The sequence below is a fragment of the Notechis scutatus genome, chromosome 2 (genome assembly GCF_049901735.1).
Source record: "Notechis scutatus isolate UNSWTSFEM ecotype Mainland chromosome 2, rNotScu1.2, whole genome shotgun sequence".
NCBI lineage: Eukaryota > Metazoa > Chordata > Lepidosauria > Squamata > Elapidae > Notechis > Notechis scutatus.
In genome coordinates this window covers 9,954,047-9,978,910 of record NC_142010.1, presented here as the reverse complement: position 1 = coordinate 9,978,910, position 24,864 = coordinate 9,954,047, and the positions used below count along the sequence as shown (strand labels likewise).

At 40.8% G+C, this 24,864-nt stretch overlaps 1 protein-coding gene across 1 annotated transcript; it reads left to right on the top strand.

Annotated features, from left to right (window-relative positions):
- Positions 1-1,953: 1,953 nt before the first annotated feature.
- Positions 1,954-13,758, top strand: LOC148131733 (vomeronasal type-2 receptor 26-like). Its single transcript, XM_087954119.1, has 5 exons — positions 1,954-2,158; positions 7,000-7,171; positions 7,991-8,282; positions 12,151-12,277; positions 12,863-13,758. The coding sequence occupies exons 1-5, from the start codon at positions 1,954-1,956 to the stop codon at positions 13,756-13,758; spliced, it is 1,692 nt and encodes a 563-aa protein (XP_087810245.1).
- The last annotated feature ends 11,106 nt before the right edge of the window (positions 13,759-24,864 follow it).

The following is a 24,864-nucleotide window of genomic DNA, read 5'->3' as shown; positions in this document are numbered from 1 at the left end:
GCCTACCCTGTGCCAGTAGTCCAACATCTCCTGCACTCACTGGGGGGTGGCAGAATCTTTGCGAAGCTTGATCTGACACAAGCCTATCAGCAACTGCCGGTCGATGCTGAAACCGCCGAGGCACAAACAATTGTGACACATCGAGGGGCATTTAAATGCAACCGACTCCAATTTGGAGTCAGCGTCGCACCAGGGATTTTCCAAAGCCTAATGGAAAGACTACTGCAGGGAATTAAAGGAGTCGTACCCTATTTCGATGACGTTCTAATAGCAGCCCCCAATAAAAAACAACTGGAGAAACGGCTTAGAGCGGTTTTACAGAAATTTAAAGACTCCGGCCTCAAGGTAAAAAAAGAGAAGTGCCAGCTATGTACTGAAAGGGTTGAATTCCTAGGATACCTCCTAGACAAGCATGGAATTCACCCTACTGACAAAAAATTAAAAGCCATCAAAGAAGCCCCTAGACCAAAAAATAAAACGGAGCTCCAAGCATTCCTCGGACTCATTAATTTCTATAATGTTTTCCTACCCCAGAAGGCGACTGTCGTGGAACCTTTGCATAGACTCTTGGATAAAATGGCATCCTGGATCTGGGGAAGGCGAGAGGAACGTGCTTTCCAACAAATAAAAAATCTCTTAACTTCCGACACAGTCCTTATTCAGTATAATGAAACCCTGCCGCTGACTGTCACATGTGACGCATCACCTTTTGGTGTCGGGGCAATACTAAGCCACACCTTGCCGAACGGCGAAGAGGCCCCCATCGCATTCTTCTCCAGAACCCTGTCCAAGCCAGAGAGGAACTACAGCCAGCTGGACAAAGAAGCCCTAGCCATCGTCTCCACAGTGAAAAGATTCCACTAATACATTTATGGTAGGACCTTTTCAATTATTACGGACCACAAACCCCTACTAGGTATTTTGGCAGGGAACAAACCCACTCCAAACATCCTGTCATCTAGGATGACAAGATGGTCTGAATTTCTTGCTGCTTATAATTACCATTTAGCACACCGGCCCGGCAAGACCATCTCGCACGCTGATGCTTTAAGCCGATCCCCCCTACCAGATATCCTAGACGACCCAGCACCCACCTTATCTATTTTACAAATAGAAACAATAACCACGCCACCACTGACAGCGCAAGACATTGCCCGTGAAACAAAAAGGGACAAACGATTGGCACGAGTCCTCAGCTGGGTGGAGAGGGGTTGGCCGGAAAGCGAAAAAAATGAACTCTTTAAACCATTTAAAAACCGGCAAACCAAACTTTTTTCACAAAGAGGGTGCATTCTTTGGGGAGACCGGGTGGTTATACCTGAAATATTACAAAAAAAAGTCCTAAAGATGCTACACGACGGGCACCCAGGCATAGTACGAATGAAAGCCCTGGCCAGAAGCTACGCATGGTGGCCAGGCATGGACAAACAAATAGAGACTTGGGTCGCCGGTTGCAGCAGATGCCAAGAAACCCGCTCGGCTCCCCCCGCAGCTCCACCGCTGGAATGGGAAACCCCCAGAGGCTCCTGGTCGTGAATCCATATTGACTTCGTGGGGCCAACCAAAGGACATACCTTTTTAATCACTGTTGATGCCTATTTGAATTGGCTCGAAGTTAGCAAAATGAAGACAACCACCACAGAAGCCGTCATCAAAAAATTGAAGAAACTTTTCGCCACGCATGGTATGCCAGATGTGATAGTATCTGACAATGGACCTCAATTTACTGCATTGGCGTTTGAGCAATACTTGGCAGACCGTGGCATCCGACACGCATTGACATTGCCCGCTCACCCGGCGGCGAATGGGCGGGCTGAACGCATGGTTCAGTTCACAAAGAAAACTATCCAAAAAATTGAACATGGCAACATCCATGAAAAAATCAGCAAAATGCTCTTAATACAACACATCACACCCAACTCCACCACGAACAAATGCCCAGCGGAATTGCTCATGGGCAGAAGACTCCGGTCACCTCTAGACCGTTTGCACCCTACTTACACTCCAGAGAAACCCCCTGGATCTACAAGCCGACACCGAGCTTTCAATGTGGGAGACACTGTCTTCGCTAAAAACTTTACCGGGGACCCACTATGGCTACCGGCAAAGATCACCCAAGTCACCGGCCCCCGCTCCTACCAGCTCCAGACCACCGACGGTAGGAGCTGGAAACGGCACATTGACCAGCTACGATCTAGACTGGCCATTTTTCCCCTCACAGACTCTAACCAAGAAATCAGAGGGGGGGGGGGGAAACCTCAAACTTAGAAAAAGAACCGGTATCTGGACTTCCGGTTTGTCGGCTTCGCAAGCGGCAGGTATTCGCAATACTGCGCGATCCCTGCTGCGCTAGCCGTTTTTGGTGCTCCGATCCGGACGGGTTTGGAGCTAAGGCTGCCCTGCAGGGGCGGCTGAAGATAGGGGGGATCCGGAGAGGGGTTTGGGGGTGTTGCAGACCCCCTCCCTGGCCGGCAGAACCCCCTTTTCCCAAGACGTTGCAGCGGCGGTCTGCAATGGCCGCCACAAAGAAGCCGGCAGCTGGGTAAGAATGCGCAGGAGGAAGAGGAGAAAGCCTTTGAGAGTGAAAGTTTTCTTGGTTGACCCAGGACTCTAAGACATATTTAACACAATTCCTGGAAATTATGGCTTTTTGAATGATTCTTTCCAGAAGAGAAAATAAGCGGCAATTTTGAGGTGCTGAAAGGAAAGTTTACTCTCCTTCCCTATGGAATCAATAAGTGGATACTGAGAAACCTGTATTTTTCAGGTAAAAACTAGCTTTATGTGATAAGTGGGAAGGGAGAGGACAAAAAATATATTTATATGTTAAGATTTTGTTGGAGGAGATGCCTTAAGGATTTGAAGACTGAAATATATTCCAATAAGGCTTTAAGATACAGATTTGGACTTTCTTTTTTTTGATTGATACTACCCCAGGAAGAGAAAGTGAGAACTTTGTCTTGGCTTGGATTGATTGAGGACTTTGGGATTGTTCTATTTTTTTGAAATATCTTGGTTGGTGCAAGAAGAAAGAGGGGGAAAAAAAAAGAAAAGAAAAGATTTATAATGGCTTTTTTTGCTGAGGAACTGAGAAAAGAATATGAGCAAACAAAAACAGATGGCAAAGATGGTGTGAAAGAAGCCTTCCTTTTTTTAGAAATGGCGCTTGCTAACTATCAACAAACACTACAACAGATGGAGGCAGCAGCAGCAGCAGCAGCAGAAGAAGAAGCCATCTTTAATGAATTTCAAAATTTAACTAAGAAAGAAGGAAGAAAGAAAGGAAGGAAAATGAAGGACTTAAGATTTAAAAAAACACTCAAGAAAGAGAAAAATAAGGTGCAAAATCAATATAATGATAGTAAACAAAAGAAAAAAGGAATACAACAGAGAAGGGAAGCCAGTAAGGCAGAGGCTAGGAGAAGGGGGGGTAGAATGGTCTGGTGGGGGAAGAAAGAAAGGGAAAAGGTGGAGAAAAGCCACAAAGTTTTGAAATCAGATGGGAAAAGAGGAATCTTTTTAGGGACAAAGGGTAAAGTACAATTTCTTTAAAAAGATTTTGCAAGGTACATAAGATGGTATTGTAGCATTTGTATTAGAAATAGAAAATTAGAATGGTTTAAGAGTTAATAAGAGATTAAAATGTTGAAATGTTTAGTAATGATTGATTTTAAAATTTAATAAAATATTAAAGGGAATGTTTAGAATATTGAGTTTTAATTAAAGAGTTTAATATGACTATGGTATTGATGTTATTATAAAATTATTATAGTAGCATTTGTCTTTGGAAAAGGCAATGGGAATGTTATAAGATTCAATATTTAGATCTATTATTTAACTATGTATTTAATCATTTTGGATGTATTATTTTTCTTTTATTAAAAAAATAATAATTAGTAGATAGAATGTACCAAGCAGAATCAGATTGGGTATTAGGTGTTATTTTAAATGTTAATCTAATTAATTTAGGGGGAAGATAGAAAGGCATCATACTCTGATTAGTGATTTCAGGAGAAATTCTTTTTTTTTATTATAAGGAATGAGACAGAGGGATAATAAAGAATGGACAAAAGATACAAATATAATGACTCAAATTAAGATGGATTAAATAAGATAGAATTAAGAAGAGTGAAATGTGTGGAGAAGCTAATATAGAAGATATAGAATGGTAAATAAAATAGGTAATGACATGTAAGATGAGCATGAATATAATTGAAGTCCATGTAGAGAGAGGTACCTGGGGCCAAGTTACTTTCCTAAAAGATTTTTTATATGTTTGTGTGTTGTGTGTTTATGTTTCTGGGAGAATTAATAAAACCTTGCAGAAATATAGAATGAGAATAATGGTAACCAAGTCAGAAAGAAATAGATGAAATAATAATAGTGAAATTGAATAAGAGTAAAGAGAAGTAAAGAGAAATTGGATAAGAGGTATTTGTATGCTCATATGGAAATGGTTTAAAATAGAATTATATTGTATAAAATAAGGTTTTATTTGACTTGTAAAATTTATAATGGAAAAAGGTTGAAGTATGTAATGGTTAATGATGATTTGTTTGTCTTTAAAATTAATAAAATTTGTTTAAAAAAAAAGAAAGAAAAAGAACCGGTATCTGTGCAAGCAGAACACCCCCCACACACATTAAATAAAAATCAAACATTAATCCAGCAATACTCACCTGCAAACAGGGAACCGAGGCAGACGGGTGCTTCACCTGGAAGTAGCAGCCGGACTAGCTCAACCAGCCCAGAGAGTCCAGGCGGGAGCAACGGAGCGAGCGACTCGACCAACCCAGATACACCAAGCGGGAGTCACAGCTATAGGCCCGGCTCACCATTCCAGGTGGTTCCAGCGAGAGGTTTGAGAGCGACGTGGAGCCTGTCCGAACCCGACGACGACCAGAGACATTATGAACAGCGCAAGTCAAGTAGGCAGGTCTGAAGACCCGCCTACTTACGTGACTACGTTACCCCGCCCCTTGGACGGAACCAAGAGGGGAGGGGTGTTCCATATTAGCAGGCTTGTAACCCTGTGTTCCTATTGGTCCAGACAAGCCGGATCGTGATTGGACGGCTTGAACATTACTGATTGGCTCTTACAGGGTTTGCCGCGATTGGCTAATAGCAAGCGTGGCAAACTCAAACAGTTGTCATTGGCTGCCTAGCCACGGCCAGCTCTATAAGAAGAGCTGCCGCGCGCTGGGGTTTTGTCTCAGATTCTATCTACTAAATAAAGAGCTGTTGTTCACTACCCATGCCTCGCCTATCCTTGGGACCCACCGACCGAACTTAACAGTAAATGTCTAGTTTAACAAAAGAAAGAACAAGGGGGGGACATGATAGCAGTCTTCCGATATCTCAAAGGTTGCCACAAAGTAAAGAAAGTCAAGCTATTCTCCAAAACACCTGAGGGCAGGAAAATAAGCAATGGGTGGAAACTAATCAAGGAGAGAAGCAACTTAGAATTAAAGAGAAATTTCCTGATAGTTAGAACAATTAATCAGTGGTATAGTTTACCTTCAGAAGTTGTGAGCACGCCATTTCCAGAGGTGTTTAAGAAGAGATTGGACAGCCGTTTGTTCAGAATGGTAGAGGCTGTCCTGCTTGAGCAGGAGAGTTGAAGTTGAAGATCTCCAAGGTCCCTTCCTACCCTGTATGCTACAAATGGCTGTCCAATCACCTTAGTTCTAAGTTGCTTCTCTCCTTGATTATCGGGAGTTTCCATCCATTGTTTTTTGTCTTGCCTTCTAGTGCTTTGGAAAATAGGTTGCTCCCTCATCTTTGTAGAAGAGCCTCAAATATCCATCCCTTGCAACCTGACTAGCACTCACACTAATTCACATGCTTTCTATACACTTCATTGTAAAGAGAAAAGGGGAAATCATATTTATTAACAAGTGATAGTCTTTTTAAACACAACTTGGGATAAATCAATTTGCTTGAGGGATTTCTTGAGGGGAAGGAAATATTATAGTGTCAAAGGAAGACCAGAATTATTAACTGATATTTAGGTCTATGTCTTCCCCAAACTATCTTTTCTACTGTATTTTGACAGTATATATTCTTTTGGGGATGGTTTCTGGGTGCCCAAGGTTTCTGGCTGTAGGGTATGGTTGATGACTCTTGGCTGTGGATGTGTCCCATTGGAGAATATGAATTGTGATACACCCAGGGGGTGGGGGAAAACCAGGGTCAAGGGTGACAATGAATTATGTGTCTCAGAGTTGGCTACACCCAGGCAGTGCCGGCATGTTTACTCCTAATAAATCTTCTTTAAGTTTTGGAAGTTAGTCTAGAGACTCATGATTTAAATGGGGGTAACTGCCGGAGCCCAGACAGTTTGACAAACAAATAAAATAAAATAAATAAATAAATAAATAAATAAATAAATAAATAAAATCCTTGAGTTACTTGACACGGTAGCTGAAGTTCACCAGAAATCGTGGCCAATTACATCCAGATCAAGGTGGCCACTGTTTACACTCATGCTAACACTCGCTCTTGACTGTGTTTTGCATAAATACATTTTCTTAGAGAGAAAATTTGGAGCCAAATTTTCCCATCTCAATGGCTCAGCTTAAAACATCTGTGATGTCTCTCCTGGTTGCCATTATCCAAATTATACTAATTTAAGTTGTCTTGCTGATCATTCTCTAGAGATTTTGCTGCAACCTCTTGGAAATGTTGACTCAAACATCTCAATAATATATTTTTGCTTTGATTTCACACAAACGCCCTGTGGACCAGGGCACTGGAAACCTGTGGGTGCATAAATGGGATTGGAGAGAGAGACGCTTTGGAGGATTTTAAGGGCAAGCAGGGAGAGGGTTTTTCCCCCCCTTCTCTCTGCTTCAAAAATGCAATCTTGGCTGCATTTTATTGGAAATAAGAAAACTTTCTTCCATCTTTTCTTGCTATTTGTTCAAGCCACATGTAGGACTAGAGACTCTCATCAACAATGCATCATTTTGCTGCTTCTCCTGCTTCTTTGGACTCAAGGAGTCTGGGCAGTGCACCAAGCCAAGTGCCCCCTGACTCTGCAGAGGGATGAGGTGTACCCAAAGAATCACTACAGGCAAGGAGAGTTTTCCATTGGTGGCATTGTCCCCGCAACCTTGGCTTTTTTCCAAATATTAACTTTCAAAGAACCTCCTTTGACTCAAGTATTGAGGTATGTCAATCTTTCTTTCTTTCTTTCTTTCTTTCTTTCTTTCTTTCTTTCTTTCTTTCTTTCTTTCTTTCTTTCTTTATATTTGTTTATTCTATTTGTCAAGCATGTATTAGATAACAGATATAATTAGAACGTGATTATACGATGAACGGTTGCAGGAACTGGGCTTGGCTAGTCTAGTGAAGAGAAGGACCAGGGGAGACATGATAGCAGTCTTCCAATATTTGAGGGGCTGCTACAGAGAGGAGGAAGGGGTCAAGCTATCTTCTAAAGCGCCTGTAGGCCAGACAAGGAATAATGGATGGAAACTGAACAAGGAGAGATTTAACCTGGAAATAAGGAGAAACTTTCTGACAGTGAGAACAATCAACCCATGGAACAGAAGTTGCCCTCGGAAGTTGTGGGAGCTTCATCACTTGAGACTTTCAATAAGAGATTGGACTGCCATTTGTCAGAAATGGTGTAGGGTCTCCCGCTTGGGCGGGGCGTTGGACTAGATGACCTACAAGGTCCCTTCCAACTCTGATTATCTGTTATCTGTGATTATGATTACATGAAATGGGTACAAATAAAAGGGAGACATTAGGACAGGGACAGTAGGCACATTGATGCGCTTATGCATGCTCCCTACAGACCTCTTAGGAATGGGGTGAGGTCCACAATAGATGGTTAAAGGTTATCATTTTTATGTTACATTTTTCAGGTTTACTCTAACCTATTCAGAATGCTTGAACTAAGACGTTAAGTGTTTTTTTTATGAAATTAAACAAAAAAATCCTTTTGATTGATTACTGTACGTGTAATAACTTATCTGTACAGAATAAAAGGAGCACAATACTGGAAAATCCTATCCTTCATTTTTGCCATCCAGGAGATCAACCAGAATTCCCATACCTTACCCAACATCACCCTGGGTTACAGTATCTATGAAAATTATTTCAGTGCAGGAAAAACGTCAGATGCTTTACTGGACCTGCTTTCAGTTGGGGAGGCCAATGTTCCCAACTACAGTTGTGGAAAACAGAGAAACACAGTGGCTGTTCTTGAAGGTACTGAAACAGGCTTCTCCATCCAGATATCATCCATGTTAGAGACCTACAAAATCCCACAGGTGAGTATTTGCTGGGAAGACCAGTAAAATCAATCAGAGATCCTTCCTGGCAAATAAAGAGAAGTTTTACTATGGAAATGGTAGGGCTTAAGGTTGATGGTTCAAGTTCTTTGAAATGAAGGAGTAGAACAATCATATCCCTCTCATTATGAATGCCAATCCCGATTTGACATGCTTTTTCTGGGATAAAACATTATCCTATCAAGAAGTGAATGGGGACAGAAGCAATGCATGAAATAGAGAAGTCTTTTGTCAGCCTTGGAAGCCATTTTTTACTTGGAAGCTTCGAGGTTGCCACATTTAGTGCCTGGGAATTTGGTAAGGGGGATTTCATAGAGAGGTGGAAGATTGGACACAACAACATTCTTTCTCAGAGAGTCAAGGACAAGTTGCCCTGCACCTGGAGACGAGTGTCTGAAGGGATGTCTCCAGTTGGGATGAAGATTTGATTGGGCCATGTGATGGACTAATGGATACAGGGGATGGATCTTTGATTTTTGTTTTGGGAAGGGAAAACCCAGAACTCTCAGATTCGGGTTTTCCCAGATGTGCCAACATGACAACAACTCTAATAAAATGGAACTTTGAGGAAATGTTTGTCTCGGAGTTTAGTGGTTTGGAGTTGGTTAGTTGGGACCAGAGGTGGTATTCAGCAGGTTCTGACCAGTTCTGGAGAACTGATAGTGGAAATTTTGAGTAGTTTGGAGAACAGACGAATACCACCTCTGAGTGGAGATTTTACAGTATCCTTTTCCTGCCAAGTCCCCCAAGCCATGCCCACAGAACCGGTAGTAAAAAAATTTGAATCCCACCACTGGTTGGGACGCTGACATCTTTATTGCAAGGAATGGAACTAACTCTTCATTAGGGACAGAATTGGTATCTTACATTTTATCTCTTATGGGTCTCAGATAAAATACCACTTTTCCTTCCTTTTCAGATTAGTTACAGTTTTGTTTCTCAGATTCTGATAGATAAAATTCACTTTCCCTTCTTCTACCCAATGCTCCCTGCTGAAGGATTCCAGTATTCAGGAATGGTCAAGCTGCTCCTCCATTTCAGATGGACTTTGGTTGGGCTGCTTGCTCCGGACACTGACCAGGGGCAGAAATTCATGACAACGTTGACTTCCATGCTGATCAGGAATGGCATTTGTCCAGTTATTTTGCAGACATTTTTGCCAACTTCCTTTGAGATGTCAATAGATATTCCTCTATATCAGCACTGGAGACAAGTTAACACTTTTCTTTATGCTGCAGAGTTTGATTCAATCGGCACAGGAATAACACTTCTATATCTAGTACATCAAAATATGGAAATGTTTGCAGGAAAAGTCCTGGTGACAACAGTGCTGTGGGACTTACAACTTTTTTTCGCGGAGCAAGAATTTCCCTCTGAATTCATCCAAAACCTTCTTTCCTTTCTTTTGAAGACAAAACAAATGACAAAGTATGATGGGCACATTCAGTTTTACTATTCCATTAGACGTTTTGGGGAAAAATCCTTCAAGTGCTCCTACACCAAAGATGCCTTTTCTGTGAAAGTCTGGAGACGATGCAGAGAGAGAGAAGACATTGAGGTTGTGCCGCAACATGTGGTGGATCGGATCCTGTGTCTAGACAATCATTTTATTTACAACACCATCTGGGCTGTGGCACAGGCCTTACATGTAGCCTACTTATCGAGATTCAAAAGGACATTGATGGAAAGGGTTAAGAGCCTGGAATCTGCAAGACTGAAGGCTTGGCAGGTATTTCTTTTCTATTACTTGCACCTCTCCTGCTGTTGTGGTTCACCAGCAGCCGATGCAGACAGCAGTGGAATCGGACAGTGAGAAAGAAAGGGAGTCTGGACAGGACTCAGACGAGGGTCCTGCATCTGATGCAGGGATAGGGCTAGGATCATCTGGGAGTGGGGTGCTGCCTTTGGAGCCTTCAGAGTCTGGCAGCAGTGAGGCAGAGAAACCAGGGGAGCCTGTTCTCAGTGTGCGTATGCGCAGAGCTGCTAGAAGGCGAGAGCAGCTGAAACTAAAGAGGCGACTCAGGAGTAAGGCTGAGAGGCGATTGCCACTCCCATAAGGGATAAAAGTCAGACCTAAATGACAAAACCTTTGCAGGGAGCAAAGTAGTTTGATTGGTTCCAAGTCATTCTTAAGCTCTGTGTACTTTGGTTGTTTTTTTCTTGTACTTCGGTTGGTTTCTTTTATAGTTAATTGGATACTTCTGGTTTTGGTAGCATTCCACAGAACTGGAAGGTGGGGGACTGCTTAAGATTAGTTCTGGCTAAGAATGAAAATAATTCCCAGCGTTGCAATAAAATAGGTTTTGTTTTTAAAACAAGTTTGTGATTAATTACAATTGACAAAGCCTGGGTCAGAACACTTGCAGCCAAGAATCCATTTGCTAATTGTAAGAACTGGGCAGCTATTCTAAAAACATCATTTATCCTGAGTAGAAAAAATAATAATTCCAAATGTCTGTGGAGATTCTCAGTCATCCAGGCCATGGTTGTCCCAAACTGCTTTCTTTCAAAAGGCAAGTGGACTTTCTTGTTTGGCTAGAAGACATTTTGCTTCTCAACTAAGAAGCCTCTTCAGTTCTGAGTGAATGGTGGAGAATATTGGAGAATGGAAGGATTTATATTTATATTCCTTGAAGTCATGTGGTCTATGTATTGATAAAGTATATATAAAGTAGGTTAGTGACCTTATCAACTCGCTAAAAGAATGAAAATGACCAGCTGTCTCCAAGGAGTATAAATTCTTCCATTGCCACCATCCAATCAGAGCTGAAGAAGCTTCTTGGATGAGAGAAGCAAAATGTCTTGAAGTCCAGATGCCTCTTGAAAAAAACACCTTTGGGGCAATTGAATTCCAACTTTCCATTTCTCTCCTTTTTCCATTCCCTCCACTCTTTCCTTTCTTTAAAAACATATTCTCTTTTTAAATTGGTTTTCAAAAAGGAATAATTACAGAATCCAGAAACTCTACAAAGTTGTGTCTCTATCACATGTTTGTCCAGTTTATATATATTTAAATATTAAATTGGTAGGGATTACAATTGAATGTTGAATGATTGTCTCCTGAAAAGAGGTCTTTCCACAAACATTTGGACATCTTATCTAAACTTCTCATTTTTTTTCTTCCATTCCAGCTTCATCCCTTCCTTGGAAACTCTGAATTTTATAATAAATCCATAGAAGGAGTATATCTGGATGAGAAGGGAGAACTAACAGTAGACCTGGACATTGTTAATTGGCTATATCACAACAGGTCAATTAGGAAACTGATGTTTGGCAGCCTAGAAAAACAAGGATCCCTAGATTTCAAGTTCATGGTCGATCCAAAGGTTATAGTGGAAATCAATAAGCTGAACAAGGTGGAGAAAATAATTATTTCACTTTTTGTGAATCTCTTACCAACAGGATTGCTTTCTTGGGTCACAGAGTGATTTTGAATGCCATTTATATCCTCCATGAGAAGCAACACATTTGTTGTGTAGATATCAAGCTCTCTTTAAGAAATATATATTTATCTATTTAAGGAAACTATTCACTAGTCATCTCAGAAGTGTGCAATGTTTGACCCAGGGTAGGTTTGGTTTCTTTCCCCAAGGAAAATAATGCATTAAACATTATCTTTAACAATATAACATGTAAATTTAGAACATAAACTAAAATAGACATATACAGAATATTAGAAAAAAAAGGATGGAGGCAATGTGCAAACAAGCATATTTCTGAGCCCTTTGTATAAGCTTTAGATTTAGCAAAGTTAAATATAAGCATGAGATCACCAAATTCTCTCTCTTATGCCCCCTTCTGGAAATTAAATCATAAATCATTTCCTGGTCTTCCTTCCTTTGTTCAGCCCCTGCCTCCTTCCAGGTGTGGGGAAAGCTGCCATCCTGGATTCATGAAGGTGGCTCAGGAAGGGAGGCCCATGTGCTGCTATGACTGTCTTCCCTGTGCAGAAGGAACCATCTCCACCATGGAAGGTGGGTGACACCAGAGGAAAGGGGAAACTTTTCTTTCTAGGAAGACCACGTACCTCAAAAAATTTCCATGAAGGCATTTTGATAAGCTTCTTAGCAATTCACATCTAATATGCATATTTTTTTCTCTACCAAATGATTAAAGTTTTAGCTCTGGAGGTTAAAGTGGGAACAGAATATAAAAACAATTGGAGCAAAAATATCTTAGCTTCACCAGGGAGTTGACCTCTCTTATCCTTTGTCTTCATCACACTTTTCATGTTTCACATTATTATGCACCCCATTTCCCATAAAAGTGAGAGGTTCCAGGGCATCCTGGCATGTATTAGATCAGAGGCAAGCAACCATTATTCTGCCTATAATACAGGAATCTCCCGCAGAATGTTTGTCTTCCATTTGGAACAGATAGATAAGGTTCCATGGAAGCCGACCTCAACCTTTTTGGACACAGGAACCATTTTGTGCAAGACAAATTTTCCATGGACCAGGGGAGAGAGGAACACACAACTGCTGGCAGCCCAGTCAACATTTCAATAGGGGAAGTCAGCATGTAGCTTTAAGTTAAATGTTATTCTTGCTCTTTTTTAGATGCAGAAAAATGCAGAAAATGTCCACCAGATCAACATCCAAACAACAACCGAGATCACTGTATCCCCAAAACAAAGACTTTCCTATCCTATCAAGAAAAATTAGGAATCATCTTGACTTCCAATGCCTTGTTCCTAACTTCAATCACATTCTTGGTCTTGGGAATCTTCATTAAATTCCAAGAAACTCCTATAGTCAAAGCCAACAATCGGGACCTCTCTTATATCCTTCTGATTTGTCTCCTGCTTTCCTTCTTCACCCCCTTCTTGTTCATTGGCCAGCCAAGAAGAGTCACCTGCCTTCTTCGACAAACGGCATTCAGCATCATCTTCTCTGCTGCCATTTCTTCTGTCTTGGCCAAAACAATCACAGTAGTGCTGGCCTTCTGGGCCACAAAACCAGGGAATAATGTTCAGAGATGGCTGGGAAAGAGTTTGGCCAACTCCATTATCCTCTCTTGCAGTGGCTTCCAAGTTGTTCTCTGCAGCATCTGGTTAGGTGTTTTCCCTCCATTCCCTGAGACTGACATGCATTCACAATCTGAAGAAATCATTCTACAGTGCAATGAAGGCTCTGTTGCCATGTTCTATGGTGCCCTTGGCTACATGGGCTTCCTGGCTGCCATCTGCTTCACGGTGGCTTTCCTGGCCAGGAATCTGCCTGGGTCTTTCAATGAAGCCAAGTTGATCACCTTCAGCATGCTGGTCTTCTGCAGTGTCTGGGTGTCCTTTTTGCCCACCTACCTGAGCACCAAAGGGAAATACATGGTGGCTGTGCAGGTCTTCTCCATCCTGGCCTCCAACGCTGGACTTCTTGGCTGCATCTTCATGCCCAAGTGTTTCATTATTTTCCTAAGACCTGACCTCAATACAAAAGAATATGTAATGTCAAAATAAAATAGAATTGTGAGTTTTAGATAGGTATATTTACAAATATCAGTTAACAGTTCTGAAAAGTAACTACTGACATTTTTAATTTCCCACTCCAAGGTCCCCCTACAGAAAGCCAAGTTTATTTCAAGTCATGGTAGAAAAAGACTTCAGGTACTCCTCAACTTGCAACAGTTCATTTAGTGACTGTTCAAAGTTACAACTTTGAAAAAAGTCATAACTTTTTTAGCACCGAAAAAGTTACTTGCGGCCAATTTTCATACTAATGAACATTGCATCATCCCTATGGTCACATGATCAAAAATCATATGCTTGACAAATGAGTGGTTTTTATTATAGTTGCAATGTCCAGGGTCATTAGAATAACTTTTGTGACCTTCTGACAGGCAAAGTCAATGAGGAAGCCAGATTCACTTAATAACCATGTTACTAACTTAACATCTGCAGCAAGAAAGGTTTAATATAGGGCAAAACTTAAATGAAAACAAATGTTCCACTTAGCTACATAATTTTTTTGGCTCAATTGTGGTCATAAGTTGAAGGCTGCTTGTATTGTTTGTTTTAATAAATATGAGTCAGGTTGCAAGGCACGGATGGACTGGATCCCACCTAGATCTTTGCCTGTAAACTCAGCTGACAGTGAATGAAGCACTGATGCCAATTCAGATCCTTCTCCTGATTACTCTCTGGTCAACATGGGCACCAAGAAGAAAGGAAGAACTCCCTAGTCTGTGAGTCCCAAAAAAATGATAAGTTGCAAGATTATGGTCCAAGGTGCTTTCTATTTGCAACTGAATTGTGATCTCACTATACAGTGGGAATCCCTTCCAACTCTGGAGTGTGACATCTGCTCTGAGAGAAAGAAGAGGTTTAATGTACATCTAGCTTGATGTGTGTGGCCTGAGATTTCCTGAGAGAAGCTCATAGTTGCCAAGGAAGCCACAAACTCCTGGTCTTTATTAGATCTCCTTATGAAGTTTCCCTGCAGAAACCAGCTCCAGAAATCTGTGAAAGGATACTATTGGGTGTCCAGATAGTTGGTATTTTATTTTATTTTATTTTATTTTATTTTATTTTATTTTATTTTATTTTATTTTATTTTTTTTTTTATTTTATTTTATTTTATTTTATTATTATTTTATTTTATTTTATTTTATTTTATTTTTTATTTTATTTTATTTTATTTTATTTTATTTTATTTTATTTTATTTTATTTTATTTTATTTTATTTTATTTTATTTTATTTTATTTTATTTTATTATTTTATTTTATTTTTTTATTTTATTTTATTTTATTTTATTTTATTTTATTATTTTATTTTATTATTTTATTTTATTTTTATTTTATTTTATTTTATTTTATTATTTTATATTTTATTTTATTTTATTTTATTTTATTTTATTTTATTTTATTATTTTATTTTATTTTATTTTATTTTATTTTATTATTTTATTTATATTTTATTTTATTTTATTTTATTTTATTTTTTTTATTTTATTTTATTTTATTTTATTTTATTTTATTTTATTTTATTTTATTTTATTTTATTTTATTTTATTTTATTTTATTTTATTTTATTTTATTTTATTTTATTTTATTTTATTTTATTTTATTTTATTTTATTTTATTTTATTATTATTTTATTTTATTTTATTTTATTTTATTTTATTTTATTTTATTTTGTTTTGTTTTATTTGTTTGTCAAACATGTGCAAGATAACAAGTATAAATACGAACATAAACAAGAACAAGGGAAGTAAATACAGATAAATGGGGACAATAAGACGGGGTGGTACCGTGTTTCTCACATAATAAGGCCGGGCCTTATTTTTTTTGACCCTCGAAAAACCGGCTAAGCCGTCTTTTCGAGGTGACTTAATCCCCCCTTGCATTCCTCGGGTGGGCGGGCGGCGACAGCTTGGATGTTGGGGAGACCTTCCGCCACCGTTAATTTCCCTTCTCCTTGCTGCCGTAGCGTTACAGCAACACCGCGGCGTTTGGCGCAGCCACGTGCAGCCAGTCAGGGCTCCTCCCTGCAACCGGAGCCCTGAGGAGACACTTGCTTCAGGCGCTCCTGTAGCCGCCTTCCCTTTGCCTTGATGGTAAAGTGAATTATTTTAAAAACCTCCGCTCATCCTATCAGGGCCGTGCGAGCTGAGCAGAGCCGGGAAAGCAAGCCGCGGGTGTTTCCTGGTTCTGCCCAGCCCCACACGGCTCTGCCGCAACCTGGCGGATGAGCGGAGGTTTTAAAATAATTCACTTTACCTCAAGGCAAGGAAGCGCCACAGGAGCGCCTGAAGCCAAGTATACCAACAACAAAAGGCAAATCCTCAAGGTGGGCTGGAGGGAGGTGGCTACGTGCCCCGGCTGCTTCAATGCAAGGTCCTGACTTGCAGCATCCTGCCGTTGCGCGCGTCCTTTCGCTGCCGCCTCCTCCCTCTCCGACTGCGAAACTCGTGTGCCGCCAAACGCTCCGAGCGAGGCGAGCTCTTTCATACATAGAGAGGGAAAGACGCCGGCGTGCTCCGAGAGGCTGGCTCTTTTCTCTAGCCGAGGCTGACATCTGACTGAATCTCTATCCCGCTCCTTTATCCTCACGACGGGGTTGGCAGTGACGCTCTCTGATGCGGCCACCTCAGCTTGCCAGCCTTGCCCCGCTATGAGACGATACTGTGACAGCCGCTGCTGCCGCACTCCCTTCTCTTTCCTCGCCTCTCCTCCCTTCGCCGGCAGGAGTGTGCGCGCCTGCTGCCACTGCCGCCGCTCCTGAGGCCATCTGGGGCGGGCAGGTGGGAAAGCAAGCAAGGTGGCTGCGCTGTCTTCTTTTTCCCTCAGTGAAGCGCCGCCGCTTCGCCGCCACCGCCACCTGTGATGGGCGAGGAGGCGGCGGAGGCACCGAAATGTCACCAAGGCAACGAGTGCCTCCCTGCCGGGCCTCCACTCATCCCGCCAGGGCCGTGGCAGAGCCGTGCGCGCTGGGCAGAACCAGGAAACACCCGCGGCTTGCCTGCCACGGCCCTGGAGGCACTTCCTGTCAGCCTCGGCTAGAGAAAAGAGCCAGCCTCTCGGAGCACGCCGGCGTCTTTCCCTCTCTCTCTATGTATGAAAGAGCTCGCCTCGCTCGGAGCGTTTGGCGAAGCACACGAGTTTCGCAGTCGAGAGGGAGGAGGCGGCAGCGAAGGGACGGCGGCAACGGCAGGATGCTGCAAGTCAGGACCTTGCATTGAAGCAGCCCGGGGGCACGTAGCCACCTCCCTCCAGCCCACCTTGAGGATTTGCCTTTTGTTGTTGGTATACTTGGCCAGGCGCTCCTGTGGCCGCCTTCCCTTTGCCTTGAAGGTAAAGTGAATTATTTTAAAACCTCCGCTCATCCCGCCAGGGCGCGGCAGAGCCGTGTGGGCTGGGCAGAATCAGGAAACACCCGCGGCTTGCTTTCCCGGCTCTGCTCAGCTCGCACGGCCCTGATAGGATGAGCGGAGGTTTTTAAAATAATTCACTTTACCATCGAAGGCAAGGGAAGGCGGCCACAGGAGCGCCTGAAGCCAGTGTCTCCTCAGGGCTCCGGTTGCAGGAGGAGCCCTGACTGGCTGCACGTGGCTGCGCCAAACGCCGTGGCGTTGCTGTAACGCCACGGTAGCAAGGGAGAAGGGAAATTAACGGTGGCGGAAGGTCTCCCGATATGAAGTGCTCCACCAACGCAGGCAGCACCATATCCGGGCATGCAACAAAGTACTTCCTAATGGCAAGCCCCCGCCATTCCCCCATTTCGCATGTTTAATATGGGCCTTAATTTGGGGGGGGAGGGGCTTAATTTGATTTTATGCCAATAAATCATGCTGGGGCTTCCTATTGGTGGAGGCCGTATTGTTGGAGAAACACGGTAGGCATGCTGGTGCACTTTTATGCATGCCCCTTTTAAGGACCTCTTAGGAATGGGATGAGGTACACAGTAGGCAGTTTGAGGTTGAAGCTGTGAGAGGTTGCGGCTGTAACAATGGAGTCAGGTAGGGTGTTCCAGGGATGGACCACTCTGTTGCTGAAGTTATATTTTGTGCAATCGAGTTTGGAGCAGTTTACCTTGAGTTTGTATTGGTTGTTTTCCCGTGTATTATTGAGGCTGAAGCTGAAGAAGTCATTGACAGGCAGGACATTATAGCAGACAATTTTGTGAACTATGCTTAGATTGGACTGTAGGCGGCACAGTTCTAGATTGTCCATGCCCAAAATTTCACGCCTGGAAGCATAGGGAATTCTATTGTGAGTGGAGGAGTGGAGTACTTCTCTTGAGAAATACCTCTGAACTGCTCAATTGTGTTAATGTCCGATATACAGTGCAGGTTCCAGGCGGACGAGCTGTATTCAAGAATTGGTCTGGCAAAGGTTTTATATGCCCTAGTTAACAATTCAATGTTGTTGGAGAAGAAGCTTCGCAAAATAAAGTTAACGATTGTTAATGCCTTTTTGGCAATGCTGTTACAGCTCTGAGGTTTAGAGATGAGTACTCCTAGGTCCTTGACAGAGTGAGGGTTGTCTACGAGATCGCTTCTGCCTAACTTGTATTTCGTGTTCTGATTTTTTTTTGCCAATGTGTAGGACAGAGGCTATACCAGTAGGATACTCAATTTGTTTCTACTTCCCAGACTAATATATTGATACATGCACCTTGGAACTCATATGATGTAATGGTATGTGAAATGACCCTGGGAGATGATGCAAAGAGATGCTGGGAATGGTCAAAGAGGCAGCATGGCATACAGCATTTTCTTTCAGGGCATTTTAATAGGCATTTAACAATTCATATCTAATCAGTCTATTTTTCTCTATTGAGCAATAAGAAGTGACTAAATAACTAATAAGTGTAGGAGCGCCATCACTTGAGACTTTCAATAAGAGATTGGACTCCCATCTGTCAGAAATGGTGTAGGGTCTCCTGCTTGGGCAGGGGGTGGACTAGATGACATACAAAGTCCCTTCTAACTCTGATTATCTGTTATCTTTATTTCAATATGGTAAGAATATCCCCCTTTGTCCAGTTTCTGGCAAGTACTCTGCATCGGCTATTTTGGTCTCTGAGTTCAAAGTCACATAGTTGCTAGGCGAGATGAGCAATTTTATCAACTCTTAGTAGATCAGTGGCATACAAAGAAAGGTAAACCAAAACAGGCTTCCATGGAAAGAAAGCTTCCCTGGGGAATTTCACTTTCTTTCTTTTTTTTTTTTTAAACAAATTTTATTAGTTTTTAAAGACAAACAAAACATAAAACATAAGAACATAAAACCTCTTTTCTGAAAGTTATTTGTAAATTTTAACAAAGCAAATAAAACATTATTTTATGCAGCATTGACACATTTCCTTATAAACACATACATATCCTTTCAAATTTCTCATTATTTCTCCCTTTACTTTTATTCAATTATATTTCTTTTCTATATTTATCTATTTTATATGTTTTTATTCGTTATACTTATATTTTCATCTGACTTGTTTTATTCTCTTCTATCTTTTATTCTCAATTATCCTCTTCTAACATTCCTCCAAGGTTTTATTAACTCAATCAAGCATAAACACACAAAAACACAAAACATAGAAACATAAAACTAAAACATCTTTTCTGAAAGTTGCTTAGTCCCGGGTTACAACTCTTTGTACAGACACAAATTCAAATTCATATTCATTTTATATACCATTCCATATCTTATTACCATTTTCAATTTTCTATATAGCTTCTCATCTCTTTTAGACTTTCTTAGTTTTATTTTATTTATCTCATCTCAATTCAAATCATAATATTTATTATTCTTTGTCTGTTCTGTTTCCAGCTATCCATTTATCTTTCTTCTTTAAACAAAACTTATCCTGTACACTAATTGGAGTATGACACCTTTATCTCTTTCCCCTACATTTATAATACTTAATATAATACATAGCTTACATTGGGATTCTGTTTGGTACATTCTAGAATTATACAATATTTTTTATGAGAAAGAATTTTTTTTTTTTAAATAAGTATATAATGTAGTTAAAACAACTATCAATGCCAATACAAATCTAATCATTAATATTAGTATTCATTTATATCTTAAACACTTTACACGTTACTTTTCAGTTGAATATCATACTTTTATGGGAACACTTCTGTTTTCCATAATTATTTCCCCCCCACATAACATATTTTAAATCATTATTTCATTAAAATGTTCCCCCTTCTCCTAATTCAAATCTCTCATTTATTTCATTGCCTTCTTTTTCTTCACAAAAAATTTCACTAAAGTTACACAATCTAATCATTAATATTGATATTCATTTATATCTTAAACACTTTACACATTATTTTCCAATTAAATGTCATACCTTTATGGGAACACTTATGCTTTCCATAGTTATTTTCCCCCCCACATCACATATTTTAAATCATTATTTCGTTAAAATGTTCCCCCTTTTCCTACTTCAATTCTCTCATTTATTTCATTGCTTTCTTTTTCTTCACAAAAATTTCACTAAATTACACTAAATGTTTTATCACATTTTAAATTACATATTGTTTCTAATTTTCTAAGATTATTTCTAAATACAAATATAAAAATATAATCTTATGTACCTTTCCAGAATCCCTTTTTCAATAAAGTTTACCCATTATCTCTAAAAGAATTTTGTTTCTTTGCATCTTGCTCCCCACCATTGATGCTTCTCATCCTTTCCTTTCTCCCTTGCTTATTCTTCTCCTTGCCCTTTTTACCCCCTTGTCTCTCCACCTCCCTTTTCTTCTTCTGCTTTCCTCCTTTCTGTTGTTTTCTAACATAGTATCCACTTTTCACCTTATTTTTCTCTTTTTTGGTTGTTTTTCCAAGTCTTAAAGTCCCCTTTTCCTTTTCTTCTTTCTCCTTTCCTTCCCCAAATAGAGTCACTTGTTCATCAAAAATGGCTTCTTCTTTATCCCAGTCATCCTGTTGTGCAGTCAGCTTTTCATAAGTACAAACCGCCATTTCTAAAAATTGAAAGAGAGTGCCAAGAAAATCCTTCCCTTCTTGTTCTTCTTTTTTGTATTTTTGGTATTCAAATTTCAATTCATCCACAAGTGATGCCATTGTAGAGAGAAAAAGTTTTTCCAAACAACCACCCAAGTGCTTTTAATCAAAGATAGTTCTCAGAAGTTCCAAAATCACCAAACAATCCAAATAAGCTATTTCTTTTAATACTTTCTCCTTTCTTCACTTTCTCTTTCTGGGGTTACTGTTTAGTCACAAAGTTCCATTTAAAATATATCTTTTAGAAGTCTTGTTAATGTTTAATAACTCTTTAAAATTCTAGGCAATCTTCTCCTTATTTTCAAATTCTGCTCCAATTTTTCCCCCCTCTCCCTTCCCACTCACAGCAAAAAAGGTTTTTTAAAAAAAATGTTCAGAAATCCTTATCCCTTTAGCATTTAATTACCTCCAATGCGGGTTTTCCAATTTCTCTTATGGTTCCATTCGCTGTCACGTTAGGAAGGAGAGTGAAAAGAAAGAAAAAAAAACTTTTCCTTTTAAAATCCCATTCGCCGCTTGTAAATCTCTCTGGAAACAATTTAGCGAATTCTGACCTCACTTAATTCATGCTTTGGCTCTGACCCTGTTTCTCCCTCCTCCCAAGATGTGTCATCAGTCAAATTGTCCAACGAAGCAATTTCACAGATTGTAGAAGTCACTCCCTCTGGCCACTGTGGGTTTCTGTGGAGATAACCTTGATGTGCCCAGCTGGAATGTGCTTTGTTTTGACTGAAATGCCAGTTCCTTGAGGCAGCTGCGAGGTTCGATTCCCCATCTCCCTTGCCTATGGCAACTCGAGAGCAGGTGAGGGATGCTTCGCGAGTTGACACTTTCAACAGCAATGCACAAAAGAGTAGTAAAAACACAGTCCCAAGTTCAGAGAGCCAAGTCTAAGGATTTTTCATTCCCAATATCAGTGTTTCAAGGTCTGTCACCCAAACAAGACTCACAGAAATGTCACACCAGAACAAGAACTGGAACTGGCCATGGCTAGTCTAGTGAAGAGAAGGACCAGGGGAGACATGATAGAGGTCTTCCAATATTTGAGAGGCTGTCACAGAGAAGAAGGGGTCAATCTATTTTCTAAAGCGCCTGTAGGCCAGACAAGGAATAATGGATGGAAACTGAACAAGGAGAGATTTAATCTGGAAATAAGGAGAAACTTTCTGACAGTGAGAACAATCAACCAATGGAACAGAAGTTGCCCTCGGAAGTTGTGGGAGCACCATCACTTGAGACCTTCAAGAAGAGATTGGACTGCCATTTGTCAGAAATGGTGTAGGGTCTCCCACTTGGGTGGGGGGGGGGGTTTGGACTAGATGACCTACAAGGTCCCTTCCAACTCTGATTATCTGTTATCTGTTAAGAGATCACACAGTTGTTTCCAAGGAAGAACTTGGATCAAGGGTGCCTCTTAAATCAGGCTTTAGCCAGATCTGTTCAATTAAGATAGTTACTCCTTTGCTTGGCAAGGAGCCTCTTCCATTGTTGTGGCCCACTGGCGGCTAGTGGAGCTGGCAGCAGAGTCAGACAGTGAGGAGGTTGGGGAGGAACATGGGCCATTCCTGGAGGCTGAGGAAGGCTAAGTCAAGGATTCTGCGTCAGAGGCAGGGATGGGGCCAGGGCAGTCTGGCAGTTATCAGCTGCCTTTGGAGTTGGACAGCAGTGAGGCAGAAGAGCAGCTGGAGCCAGTTCCCAGCCTGCGCATGCGCAGAGCTGTCAAAAGAAAAGAACAATTACGAACTAAGGGTTGACATAGAAGTAAGGTCACATGTGAACGGTGAATGGCCCCTCCCATAGGGATTAAAAGAGGAGCAAAAGGGGAGGGGGCTTTTGCAGGAAACAATTTGTTTGTTCATTGCAGCAGCATGAAGATCTGCCTGTGCACCTCAGAAACTCTGTGCCAAGCCCTTCCTTGTAGCACTGCGTTTGAAAATATTTAGAAACAAATGAGAAAGAGAGAAGGGGGAGAGAAATGAGAGAGCTGGAGGGAGAGAATGAGAGAGGGAAATAAATGAGAGAGAAGGGAGAAAGAAAAGAAGAAAGAAAGAAAAAGAAAAAAAGAGAGGAAGAGGGGGTGGAAAAAGAGGATAAACAGAATGAGAGGGGGGGAGGGGGGGAGGGAGAGAGAGAGAGGGGGGGTCCATTTCCCACAAAAACACCAGGAGCAACAAAACCCTGGATAGGCATGGCTGGGGGGATCATGTGACTGGGTGGGAGTGGTGTTGAGTTGGTCACGCCCACACAGCCACGTCCACCTAGCCAGTTGTTAGGGCAGAGAGCCACTTGCTAAAAAATTTGAAGCCTAACCCTGGTTGTGTCCCATACAGTTTGCAAATGATGTTTCTTCTTTCCTGTTTTCTTTAAAAATATTGTATACCATTTTGGTGTGTGGAAGAACTACCTTATCCAGAGTTATTGATGAATCAGCTCCAGCACCAGGCTATCCCAAATCTAGAGACACTCAATTTCAGATAGGGCTGAGATCAACTTGCCATCCCCATCCAGACCTCATAATCAGCACATACTGGGTAGTCACCACCACTATACCAACACTAGTGCAATCCAGGGTGAAAATGTACAAGTGGGTGAGGAAACACACCATGCTTAATCTGGAGCATCTGGAGCATCTGGAGTCAAGATGGGGCATGGGCTTGGGGCAAGGTCTTTCCTTTGGTTCTCAGCTTCTTGGATCCCAGAAAGTTAGACTGAGAGAATCTCTTTGGCAAGATGAGTTCATGGGCTGTCCCAACAGGAAAATTGCAAGTGATTATTTCTCTGTTGGCAGGCATTTGGTTATTATGCTCAACAGGGGATGGGATCTGGCTGTCATTTTGAAAAACATTTCTAGAAAATTATCATTTTGCATAGAAGGTTTTTAGGAGGTTCTTGAATTCCAAGCATAAGAGTCATGGTGGCGCAGTGCTGAGAATGCAGGATTGCAGGTTAACTCTGCCCACAGCCTGGACTTCAATCCTGATCAGCTCAAGGTTGACTCAGTCTTCCGTCCTTCTGGAGTTGGTAAAATGAGAACCTAGACTTTTGGACACAATATGCTGGCTCTGTAAACTGCTCAGACAGAGCTGTAAAACACTATGGAGTGGTATATAAATCTAAATGCTATTTCTATTGATTTCTTTACAGAAAATGCAGTGATCAATTAATGAGGGGGAATTTGGTTTATTAAATCTGGAACTATATCATTAAGGTTACCTATTATCAAATATGAAATAGTGGAAGCCAACAGTTGGGATTAATTTTCCAATTTGGGCAACTTTGGAATGTACATAAATAGCATCTTTGGTTGGATTGATAGTATTGGGATCTAAATACAATGGAATTATAGAATTCCTTGAAACAATTGTAATTGTTAGAAAGCTACAGAATGAAATTCTAATAAAAATGATTCTTTTTTCCTTTCTTTTAATAATTTTATTAAGATTTTTAAAAGAAAAAATAACAATTTTAAAAAGAACAACAATAGAAGCTACAGAATCCAAAAAAAGGAAAAGAAAGAAGAAAAATGTGAAAAAAGCAGCTTCTTATCCTGAATACATTCCAACATTTTCATAATCTCTTCACCTGTCTTAATTAATAATATAAAGCTCTTATTCAATAACCCATTTCTTAGTAAGAAACAAATGAAATACTGTAAATATCTATTTGTCAACAAAAGGTTCAATCAACTTTCTACATCTCATATTTTTGCAACTGTATAGGCAAGAACCCATTTACAGGTTATATACACACATAGACATTGTCTGTCTATCTATCTATCTATCTATCTATCTATCTATCTATCTATCTATCTATCTATATCATCTATCTATCTATCTCACTAGCTAGCTAGCTATTATAATAATCTCCAGATGCAGATAGACAGGCAAGTACTAGCAAATCAACCAGACATTATGTTAGTAGGCATGGACCAGAAAACAACAGTGGTGATAGATGTAGTGCTGCAACATCAGGAAAAAGTATGAGAAGCTGGAGAAATATCAGGGCCTGAAGAAGGAGGAACAAAAGATGATGTGGAAACCAAATGCCAAAATGGTCCTGGTGATGGTAGGAGAGCTTGGGACTGTG